This window comes from Mustela lutreola, chromosome 16 (assembly GCF_030435805.1).
Source record: "Mustela lutreola isolate mMusLut2 chromosome 16, mMusLut2.pri, whole genome shotgun sequence".
Taxonomy (NCBI): domain Eukaryota; kingdom Metazoa; phylum Chordata; class Mammalia; order Carnivora; family Mustelidae; genus Mustela; species Mustela lutreola.
In genome coordinates this window covers 58,494,866-58,506,577 of record NC_081305.1, presented here as the reverse complement: position 1 = coordinate 58,506,577, position 11,712 = coordinate 58,494,866, and the positions used below count along the sequence as shown (strand labels likewise).

The 11,712-nt window shown below is 56.9% G+C and overlaps 1 protein-coding gene across 2 annotated transcripts in view; it reads left to right on the top strand.

Annotated features, from left to right (window-relative positions):
• The first annotated feature begins 2,074 nt into the window (after positions 1–2,074).
• Positions 2,075–11,712, top strand: part of MARK4 (microtubule affinity regulating kinase 4) — a 28,393-nt gene continuing 18,755 nt past the window's right edge. The window contains exons 1-7 of one of the 2 annotated variants that reach the window (XM_059152226.1): positions 2,075–2,409; positions 6,778–6,978; positions 9,307–9,360; positions 9,465–9,513; positions 10,201–10,266; positions 10,343–10,413; positions 11,162–11,218. In XM_059152226.1, the coding sequence (XP_059008209.1) occupies positions 2,359–2,409; positions 6,778–6,978; positions 9,307–9,360; positions 9,465–9,513; positions 10,201–10,266; positions 10,343–10,413; positions 11,162–11,218 (549 nt within the window). In that variant the 5' untranslated portion in view covers positions 2,075–2,358. The remainder of the gene's footprint in view (positions 2,410–6,777; positions 6,979–9,306; positions 9,361–9,464; positions 9,514–10,200; positions 10,267–10,342; positions 10,414–11,161; positions 11,219–11,712) is intronic. The other variant, XM_059152225.1, reaches the window with a different exon arrangement.

Genomic DNA, 11,712 nt, shown 5'->3' with positions numbered 1-11,712 from the left:
AGAACACCAGCCTGAACTCCTCCCTCTCGGTGTCCCACCATCCTTGAAACTCCTTGGGTACCATCTGCTGAGTAATAACAGTAATGTCATCAGCTTAGAAAGTTCTAATCTGTTCAAGTGCATAGTCTTGTTAATGTACCGCACACTGAGGTTGCTGCTATGATTTTGCAGGGACAGGAAGCCATAGAGGTTAAGAGCCCAAGTTCCAGAGTTTGGAAGCCCTCCTTTTCAAATCTCAGTCCTGCCACTCACCAACCATGTGACCTGCACCATGTGATTTTTTTTTTTTTTTTTTAATACTTAGGCTGTTTCCTCTTGTGTAAGTGGGGCTGATAATCATGGTCCAACCTCACAGGGTGGCAGAAAGGATAAAGGGCTCAGAGCCTGGCACAAAGGAAGCCTCTATGTGCCTGAGAGTATCAGCCAGTGGTAGATGAGCTGGTCAGTGTTTCACAACCAGCTCTCTGGGGGTCTGGGGGTAGGGGAGCCTTGATCTGTGGGGTTTGCCAATTTCCACAGTGTAAATATCCCCACCATGACTAATTCCAGCTTGAATTCGGTGATGTCAAGCTACAGTGATGTCACTGAAAGTGTTTTTGGTGGGGGGAAGAGACGTGCAGTAGCACGTTATATGGTTGTATCTCTCTGAACGTACAAGAGATATAAATAACCTAGGATTGCAGATAATAGTAAAACGTAGTAAAATCATTAGGTTACGATGAGTATTTATTCCCTTTGTTTTCAATATAATTTATTTAATTATGTGTTTGCATAATTTAATCTTTTATAATGGCTGTTTAACAACCAGTTCCAAGATTCCTGCGACTTTAACAGTCGGCTCATTCGGGCTGATTCCCAACACGCTGCATCACACCCCTCTTTTTTAGAAAGGGAAACCGGGGCTCGAGAAGATGATCAGTCAGACAGGAGCAGGGCAGGACCCCATCCATCCAAGGGTTGTGGGATTCTGGGGCCAGGATGGGCTATGCAATGCCCCTCTTTCTTTCATCCCACACCAGTCTAGAGGGCATGGGTGGTCCCCACAGTTCCGGATGACCTCAGCAAAGACCTTGCCTCTGTGGTTTCAGTTTGCCCATCCCAACAGCTGCTGAGCCCTGTAGGTGAATACTTACACAGGGCTCTTTGGCACCTGCTTCAGCCCTGCCAGGAAAGCAGCATGTCGATCCTTCCCCTCACCTTATAGATTGGGAAACTGAGGTTCCGCTCTGCATCACAGAGCTATAGAGAGTCCTCAGACCTCAGCAGGGGTGCACAGGAGAGGAACCAGCTGCCACAACCTTGGGCTCTGGAGTGTTCTGGGAGGTGCGAGGCAGCATCGCTAGAGATGGTGGTCAGGCTTTGGCGGTGGCTCTGACCAGCTGTGCTCCCAGCACCCTTAGTACTACGCTCCCAAGCAAGAACTTCCTGGGCCCCAAGACTGGAGACGGGATGGGCTGGGAGGGAGAATGGGGACCACGCCGTCTGCCTGGCTCTCGTCCCTGGGGGCTTCTCTGCCTGTCTCTGTCTCCATTCTCTTCACGGGTCTTTGAGTCTCTGTCTCTCTTTGTCTCTTTTTGCCTGTCCCTCAGTCTCCGTGTGTGCGTCTCTCAGGCTTTGTCACTCTCTGTGTCTCTGTTCTCTCTGAATCTCTCCTTGCGTGCGTCTCTTTCCCTGTTTTTCTCCCTCTTTCTTTCTCTTTTTGTCGCTCCGATCTTTTGGCTCCGTTGACATCTCTTTGTGTGTCTGGGCTTCTCCTCGCGTCTGTCCCTCTCTCCTGTGTCTCTTTGTCTCTCCCTATCTCTGCGTCTCTCGGTATCTTCCTCCGCGTCTCTGGCGCTCTGCCCCGGCGTTTCTCTCCCCTTCCCTTCCGGTGAATCTCTGCTCTCCTGTGAGAACACGCTCCCTACCGACGCGCCCAGACCTGCCTCCACCCCCAGAGCCCCCGGCTAGCCCCGGCCTGCGCCTTTAAGGGCCGGCGGCAGAGGGCGGGGTCTAGGCGGCCCCGCCCTGCCCGCCCCTCCCCCTGACGTCCCTTCCTCCCCGGCCCCTCCACCGCCTCCCTCTGCCGCCGCCCGGGCCGGCTCCGCGCCCCCTCCCCGGCCCCCGCCCGCCCGCCTGCCCGCCTGCCCGTCGCCCCCATGGCGCCCCGGGCCCCCACTGCACGGGGCCACTAGGACCCTCGGCGTCCCCTTCCCTTCCTCGCCCTGCCCCCTCTCCCGCGGCGCAAACCCCGGTGTCCACGGCGCCCAGCTTTTGAGCTCGCGTCCCCAGGCCATCGGGGGGGGAGGGGAAGAGAGGGGACCCCGGGACCCCTGCCCCCCCCAACCCGGCCGCCCAGTCCCCCGGGACCCGGAGAAAATGTCTTCGCGGACGGCGCTGGCCCCGGGCAACGATCGGAACTCGGACACGGTGAGTGGGGCCCGGCCCCTTGGGGAGCGCCGGTCGGGTTCAGCCGCGGAACCCCTCGTCCTGGTGTGCCCCTCGCTGCGCGAGCTCCTACCTTCATTCCCCGGGCCCGGCCCGGCTTGCCGCCTCCCGACCCCCGTCTGGACTTCCAGGCCTCTCGACCCTCCCCCACTCCAGCTCAGCCCGACCCCAGGGGCGCCCCTCTCTCGGGACCCCTCTCTTGTCCCTCTGCAGACCGCTTCCGCTCGGGTCTCCTCCCTCCAGGAAGCCCCCTCCTCTGCCTTCCAGGAGCCCCTCCCTTCTCCGGCGTGTTCTTAAGCCCCTTCCCCTCCTGGCCGCCAGCATCCGACAAATCGCCCCCTCCTGGATTTGCGGGGCCCTTGACCCCAAGGCCCGTCCCTGGTCCTCTCCCAGGAAGGCCTGGCCCAGTCCGGCCTCCGGCTCGGCCTTCCCTATCTGGATCTGGGTGCCTGCTCCCCAGGAGCCCCCCTCTTCTCATTCTCAGCCCTCCGACCCTCTGGATCCTCCCGGATCCTGTGGGCACCCCCTCACAGGAAGCCGATTTCCACCTTTTCCTGGGCCCAGGGCCCTTTCTAGCTTGTTCAAGGTCTCTCCACTCCCAGGCCTGGCCCCTATCTTCCAAGGAGCCCTGTCCCTGGATTCCCAGTCCGGCGCCCCCCTCCCCACTGATCCCCTGTATCCTCTCTGAGCTCTTCTCCCAGGCAGTCTTGGCCTCCAACTTCCAGGCCCCTAGCCCAGTCTGGGATTTCTAGGCCCTGGACTAGTCTGACTCCAGGCCTCATCCTCCTTGTATCAACTCTTCAGCATCTAGCAAGCCCCCTCCCCAAGCCCCTGACCCCTTGATCCCCTCCTGGGCCAGGAGTGGCCTCCCAGGACATCACCCCTTCCTCTGATCCCCAGGTCCCCATCCCTTCTGCCCCTGGGCCTTCCTCTTCCTTACCAGGGTGGTCTGGTCTCCCAGGGAAACCCCCTCCCCAGCTTCAGAGGCCTCTCCCGTCTCACAAGGCTGGGCCCCACATCCTTCTTCCAGGAGACTCCAGGACTTAAAGCCTGGGGTCTTTCCCTGGTTGTAAGCCCTCTTCTCTTGGGGTCTGTCTGCCGGAGACCTCCTCCCCAAGTTTCTAGGCCCTTTTGACCTCCACAAGGCTCAGGCTTTCTTCTTCTGGGCTGCCCTCCGCCCAGAAGACCCTTCTCCAGGACTCGCGTGCTCCTGGACCTTTCTCTGTTCCAAAGACTAGAAACTCCCAGAAACCCCCTCCTTTAACTTCTAGGAGTTTCCTCAGCTCCTCTGAGTTCCACTGTCCCATGGCTCTCACCCTTCCCATTATTCCCAGGCCTCCGTCCCTGTAGCACAGCCCAGAACAATCCTGGGCACGGAGGACCCCCCTATCTCCCCAGTTTCTGATTACTCTCAGCCCTTCTAAAGGGCTTCCCTCCACCCCCAGCTGGGGTCTTTGTTCCTTTTCCCCTAGGCCTCTGCCAGGTTCCTTCCCCCACATCCAGCCACCCTCACTCCAGATCCCCTACCAGAGAGGCTGATCTCCATCCCTTCGTCCTGCAAGACCCTCCCTCATAAGGAGCCCCACCACAGCCCACACCCTCCAGGCCAGACTCTAATTCGGAGTCTCTGGTGAGATCCCCACCCTTCCCCCGCAAGTCCCTCAGAAAGTGCCAGGGAGCCCACGGGCCCGGGTTCAAATGCTGGCTCTCTCTGCCAGCCGGTTTGCGCTGGGTCCTCAGACTACAGCTGCTTCCTTTCTGAGCCTCAGTTTCCTGCTCTGAAAAATGGGGATGATCCTTTGAGTCCCTCAGAGGGGGAAGCCTGGTCCATGGGATGTGCTCCACACCTGTCCGTGGCTGTTGTGAGGAAGGCTGTGAGTCAGATGGGCCGTGCCTTCTCCACCTGGGGCTGTCATCGGTTGTGGCTAGAGTTCAAGGATCCCCTCCCTGCTCCAAGCCTCAGTTTATCTCGAAATAGGGTTGATGGAAGCATCTCCCTGTTAGGACTGTTTTCAGGAGCCAAAGAGATCATGTAAGAAGTGCTTGTCGCTGCACTCGGATTGTTGCTGTGATTCTTCTAATAAGCATGGGTTCAAATCTAGTTTCTGGTCCTCCCTAGCTGTGTGACCTCAGGCAAGTGATCTCACCACTGTGAGCCTCGGCATCCTTATCCGTAAAATGGGGCTCCTCAGAGCACTTCCTCCTCTTTCCTGGTCCGGACTTGTGCCTGGTGGGCATTTGAGGGGGCCAGTCCCCTTCTCTCCTCTTGCCTCCTGTCCTCCCAACTCGTGTGTAAGTCCCGCTTGTCCTGCCTTGGGCTCACCTCTCCCTCTGGAACTGGAAGTCGAAGGCTCTTCTGCTCCCTGCCGCCCCATCACCATGACGACAGCCATGTGGGGGTCATGCCCCCCCACCCCAAGTTCCAGGGCTCCCCCCACCACCTTGGAACTCTCTGGAGGTTCCCTAGCAACAGGCCCCGGTGTTGGGGCGCCAGCCCGCCAGCCGGGCAGGAGGGAGGGAGCCGGGCCAGCTGGTGGTGCCAGCCAATTTTAGCTCCCGCCCCCGGCCCCTGGGGGACTCTGTCACCCACTGCCCCAGCCGCCCCTTGCAGGGGTTCCTCAAGCATGCTGCTTTCAGTGGGGTGCCAGCCCATCCCCAGTTTGGCTCCCCTGGGGCCACCTGATAGAGGTTCTTCTCCAAGCCCTATCTCCATGGGGATTGGGGGCCTTAGCGGCCAGGATCTCCACCTCCCTGCCCGCCCTCCTCTCCTGGAAGGAGAGCTGAGGTTGTGAGGAGCCCAGTGGGATGTGGGGAAGAGCTCAGCAGCATTCAGGAGCCAGCAGGCCTGGGATCGAATCCCTAGCCTTCTGCCGATCTGCCCTGTGACCTTGGCTCACTGCCTCAGCCTTGAGGGAGGGGTCCCTGTCTGGAGAGCGTGGATGGTTACTGGATCCAGGTGGGAGGTCCCCCGGGGAGGGCACCGTGGGTGGCACTCCTTCTGCGACTCGTGGGGGGAACTGTGTGACCTTGACAGGATATCTTCTCTCTCCAAGCCTCAGTTTCTCCTCTGGAGGGTGAGGAGGTAGGTTCCGCCCTCAGTGGGCTCCCAGGCGAATTAAATGGAGATGAGGTGCTTACTAGCCCGAGCCTTGGCCCGTAGTAAAAGCAGTGTAATAAAAACATGTAGGAGTGTGAGTCAGTGCGATACGGTGATGGCGAGGGACAGTAGCTCTGGGGTAAACTCTGTCCCGCTCCGGGCTTCAGTTTCCCTCCCTTAAGAAAGGGATGGTGACCGAATCAGACATCACCCCTGTTAAGTAGCCGTGTGGATTCCCTGTTGCCTACCTGGCCTTTCCTCTCCTTCGCTCCTTTTGTCTTCCTGCTTCCCACCCCTGCCCTGGGGAGGGCAGGGGTGGGTGCGGGGGCGGGGGGTTGCTGCCTGGGTCTGAGCAGAGCCTCCTGGGCTGGGGCCTCTGGCTCCCTCCACCGCCCCCACCCTGGGCCCCAGTCCAGCGCTGAACAGGAGGCATAGTCCCTGGGGCTCACAATCAGGACAGGGCAGCCTGGAGCAGGCTGTGACCTGCGGGGGAGAGGCCCAGGAGGGACAGGACGGCAGGAACGGAACGTCGGGGACAGATGGGAGCATGGGCGTGGGAGACAGTGGGTCAGGAGCCGCAACGATTCCCAGGGTGGTGGTGCGGGGCATGGGGGAGGCCCCCGTGTTTCCACAGGAGGAACGTAACAGTGTGGGGCTGGAAGGTCAGGGCACAATGAAAGAGTGTTGGTTACAGTGTTTGGAGTGGAATTTGGGGCAAGAAGAATTGGGAGAAAATGCTAGGGGCAGTAAGCTGGTAATAAAATGCTGCTCTTGGGGTTCAGAGTAGAATGGGGGAGGCAGACAGGGAGGTGAAGGGTGACCCAGGATATGTCAAGAGCTGCGAGAGACCTGGGGCGGAGTTGAGCCCAGATTGAGGACACGGGTTGGGAGAGAGGGACACGGCATTTGGAAGAAAATACGGTGGCCCCCGCGCCTGGAGAGGAAGTTGCAGGGAGACTGACTGTTGGAGGGGAGCGAGGAGGAGCCTGATGTCTGGGACCCCGGATGCTGCAGAGTTGGGGGGTGGCCCAGCCTTTGTGTTCTTGGAGACGTCCTCTTTTAGAGAGATTTGGGGGACCTCCAAAGGCAGCGTGCTTCCCTCTGGCCTAGGTTTGGGAAGGACCGCGAAGGGGCCAGTGGTCACAGCTGGAGTCAAGTGGCCCAGCCCCCGGGAGCCCCCCACTGCCCAGAGCCCCCGAAGGCAGGATCGGATGGGCGCTGCCCACCACTCACTCTTCGTCTCCCCTGTCCAGCATGGCACCTTGGGCAGTGGCCGCTCCTCAGACAAGGGACCGTCCTGGTCCAGCCGCTCCCTGGGTGCCCGCTGCCGGAACTCCATCGCCTCCTGTCCCGAGGAGCAGCCCCACGTGGGCAACTACCGCCTGCTGAGAACCATCGGGAAGGGCAACTTTGCCAAAGTCAAGCTGGCCCGGCACATCCTCACTGGCCGAGAGGTGAGTTGGGGTGATGGGTGGGGAGCGGGGCATGGGCGTGTGGGAGGTGGGGCGAGGTCAGACTTGGCCCTCATTGCTTTGCTTCCTGACCTCAGGTGAGTCCCTGACTCTCCCCGGAACAGGTCAAGACATTTCAGGTTTGTCCAGAAGAGTCCAAGTAGAATTGGGTTACCGTGGGAATTGCATGTAGATGAGGTCCTCATTAGCCCAGGACTTGGCCCGTAGTAAAGGCTGTTCAATTTAAAAAAAAAAAAAAAAAATGATGTGGGTGCCTGACGGGCCCATCAGTAGAACATGTGACTCTTGATCTCCGGGTCATGAGTTCGAGCCCCACATTGGGCCTGAAGCTTTAAAAAAAATCTAAAGAATGATGTGGCAGTGTGAAGGGATGGTGTAGGACATCAGCTCTAGAGCAAACCACGTCCACCTCTGGGCCTCAGTTTCCCCACCTCAAAAGAGGGATGATGGTGCCGTGTTCATTTAATATCAGTCATAGTCCCTGGAATTGCCGGGGACTCTCAGATCACAGGTATTCTGTTTCTAAGAATTCACATGGCTTTTGTGTCTGAACCCAGGCCACCTCCCTGTTGGCAGTGGTAGGCTTTGCTTCCATCAGGTCTTATCGAAATCTTCATGAGACCACTCACTGGAGTTCTCAACCCCCCGTGGTCCCTTTCTCCTGCCTCCGGAGTAGGGCAGCATTTCCACACCCACACAGACCTTGTAACCTACAAAGAAGTCTCTCACTTACACAGGGTGATGGGGTATGACTCCTCTGTTCCCCTTTAATTTTAGAGGACACGGCTGGAACGATTTCCCCCACCTTGGGTGACCTGTCTCCTTCCTGTACACCATCCAGACACACAAAAGACACCAGGCCCCTATGGTTTTATAGGCACATGCTACCAAACATTCTGAGTTTACACTCCAACCTTCCAGAGACTAACAAAAGAGGTCCTGCAGCCCAGCTCACTGTAAGTGCTGGCTGGACGATGACCAAGACGTCAAAATGAGACACATATGCTGTTATGGGCTGGCCTGACTTGTGAACATAGATCCAAAAATCTGAAACAAAATACTAGCAGAGAGCCTCGGCACATCAGGTAAAGAAAGCGGTGCAATGACGGAGCTGGGTTCATCCCAGGAACGCACAGTTCTTTTGAAATGGATAATTCATTCATCTACTTTGCCACATTTCTAGATTCAAGGAGGGAAACCATATTGTCTCAATACTGGCATGAAAACTGCTTGACAAAATTAAAAACCCGTTCGTGAGGATATGAGGAAAGCTAATGGGCCCTCTCCCGCATGGAGAGCACGCAGTTCCCCTTGTGTGGATCTTGAACTTGATTCTGGGGCCTGCCTAGAGGACCAGCTTCTAAGGAAACAGGGCAGGATTCTATAATCCAGGGGATCTGGGGGTGGTCCCAAAACCCTTTGAGAAAGCTATACAGCTAGAAGTGAGGCCCCTTACTACCGAAAACCTTGTGGGGCTCTGCCAAAATGCAATTCAAAATGAAAACTTAACCCCACTATAGGATACATACAAGGAGAGTTCATTAACTTTCTGATTCTTTCCCCATGGTGACTGCTCAAAACTCTTTTAAAACTAGGGGTGCCTAGCTGGCTCAGTTGGAAGAGCATGCCTCTATTGACCTTAGGGTCATGAGTTTGAACCCCACGTTGGGTATAGAGATTACTTAAAATTTTTTTTTTAAATAAACTATATATTTTTTTCTTCAGTTTTAAATGTTTACGAGGTATCGTGATCAGGCTGCACGATTCCAATCCCAGCCCACAAACTTCCTAGCCACGTAACCTTTGCCAACTACCTGGACAGTTTTGTTTCTCGGATTCCCAGTTTGTAAGATGGGGACAATGCTAGCACCTCTGCTTTGAGGATCGAAACCGTTCTTGTTTGTAAAGCACATGAACTGAGGCCCGGCAATACCTTGGGAAATGTCAGCTGGTTATTTATTATTTCACAGTTCACGCATTCAAGACAAGGAAGACGTGCTGGGCAAATGGTCTGAGGTGCTCTCACAAAGGGGACCCCAAAAAGGTCTCACTCTCACACACGTTCACACAGGCACTTCTGTGGAATAAGGATATTTCCCTGTAGAAGTCAGGGAGCGCTGGACACAGTGTCAACAGCTTGTGCAAAGGTCCTGAGGCCTAGATCTCTGATCCACCAGGCATGACCCTGATTGAGGCCTTCCTGTGAAAGGAGGCAGAGGAAGGATACCCCTGGGTGATCTGGGTTGAGAGGGCCTTTCCCAACTCGAGCCCTTGGCTCTTTGATCTTTTACCCCTTCCTTCCACCTCCAGGTCGCCATCAAGATCATTGACAAAACCCAGCTGAATCCCAGCAGCCTGCAGAAAGTGAGGCCTAGGGAGAGGGAGGGGGTTGGGGACACGGTTGGGAAGAGGGTCATCGAAAGCGCCCACCCTCATCTTTCTCTTTCTTCTTTTCTGGCCACGCCCAGCTGTTCCGCGAAGTCCGCATCATGAAGGGCCTAAACCATCCCAACATCGGTGAGGAGAGGGGAAGAACGTGGCCTCAGAGGCTACCAACTGGGGCACTTGGGCAGAGGAGAGAATTGGGGACAGAAGAGCTGGCTGTTTTCACAGTTAGAAAGACCTGTTTTCTCTGAGCAGTATTGCTGCTCACTGGCTGTGTGACCTTGGGCAAGTCACTTAACCTCTCTGAGCTTCAGTTTCCTCCTCTGGAGTGGGGTTTATAAGAGGGCCTACTTCAAGGTCACTAGGGGATTGGTTAAGAGTGAGCATTCAAAACACTCCACTCAGAGCTCAGCTGGGGACGCTGGTCTGATTACTGTCAGCGGCGGTGAGCACTGCCCTTGTCCTCATGATGCAGAGGGGAGACAGGATTTGGCCTGGCCTGGATGTGGTCACAGCATTTATTCATCCACGCGTTTGTTCACTCCAGAAGTGTTAATTGAGTGGCTGCTTTATGCCCCTAGCATCTGCCCTAAGCAGGAAAGAAAACAGACACAGATCTCGACCTCATAGAGCTGACTTTCTTATGAGAAAGAGTAGGAAAGGTAGTAAAGCAAGGCTGAGCGGTTTGGAAAATCTTGCCATCAGTAGGGAGCCATGGAGTGTTCTAGAGTAAGGGGTGTTCTGGTCAGCAGGTGGGGGTGGGGAGGGGTCTCTTCCCACATAACCCTGCTCCCTCCTCCCCTCCCTGGGTCCTCACAGTGAAGCTCTTCGAGGTGATCGAAACGGAGAAGACGCTATACCTGGTGATGGAATACGCAAGTGCCGGTGAGGCATCCCTCCCCGCCCTGCCCCCTGCGCCCCCCACGCCTCTCGCTGACCCCGCTTGGCCTCTGCCCTGCAGGAGAAGTATTTGACTACCTCGTGTCCCACGGCCGCATGAAGGAGAAGGAAGCTCGAGCCAAGTTCCGACAGGTGGGGGCGGTCACGGCCGCCCGCAGGGCGGGGTTGGGGGGGGTCAGGTCTGGGGGTGTAAGTCCGAGTGTCTGCGAGAGGGCAGTCACCTAGGTGTGAGGATACCGTGGTTCAGGTGTGCAGGTGTCCGACATGTGGGTGCGAGGGTGGGCGCGGCGTGCAGGAGGAGTGTGGCTGACAGGTGCCAGGGTCCCGAAGCATGTGAGGGGAGCAGTGTGGTTGAGGAGTGGGGGCAGTAGGTGTGTGGGAGCCCAAACTCGTGGGGTGTAGCTGTGTGGGTAGAGGGTATGCATGAGGGCGCCCAGGTGTCTGGCTAAGGGGTGGGAGGGTCTGATGGGGGCAGGGATTTGATCCAGGGTGTTGGTCCACGGCCGTCCAGACGTCCTGATGGGGCTGTATAGGTGTATGGGTGCATTGGGGCTGAGTGTCTCTCTGCGGGTATGTGTATGTTTCCAGATGGTGAAATCCGGAGGGGACCCGTTGTGATGTCCTGGGTCTGGGGCCCCTGCCGGGAGGGTGTCCAGAAGTCTGAGGATATCTGGGTGTCTGGGTGGGGATGCGGGTCTCTGCGTGTCCTGTCGCATTGCCCACTGTGATTAAATCGGAATGTGAGGCCCCAGCATCTCGGCCTTGTGCCTAGGGGAGGCCTGGGGCCCTGGGTCTCAGTTGTGAGGAGGTTCATGGGGTCGGAGAGAGGCGGAGGGCTTTGGGGCCATCAGTAACTGTCCTTCTCTTCCCTCCCCTCCAGATAGTATCGGCTGTGCACTACTGTCACCAGAAAAACATTGTACACAGGGACCTGAAGGTGAGCCCCGCCCCCCACAGCACCACAAGTTCCCTGCCTCAGCCCACAGACCCCCTCCCCACTTGTCCCTAGTCCTGCTTCCAGTGCCCTGGGATCCCCTATAGCCTCCACATTCCCTCCCTTCTCTCCCCATGCTCCTCCCTCAGCATCCAGGGTCCCTTGACTCTTTCCCCAGCTTTTGTGGCAGAGGAAGACCAGTAGATGGGGGAGCGGGTAGGGGGTGGAGGCAGGAGGAGAGAACAAAGAGAAAGAAACAAAATGTCCTAGGACGCCTCACGCGATTACGTGGGTGCTGAACAAGGACACAGGACGCGATAAAGTGTTCACCCCTCTCAGAGGCTCTGGAGCCTTGGCATCTCTCAGACTTCAGGACTTTCAGGAACCTTCCAGAACTGTGGTTTTAGAGCCCCAGAGTCACATGGCCTCTGGGTCTTAACATCTTAGGCATATCCTAAACCGGAGAAGGACCTTTGAGAGAGAGAGATTGAGCCCCT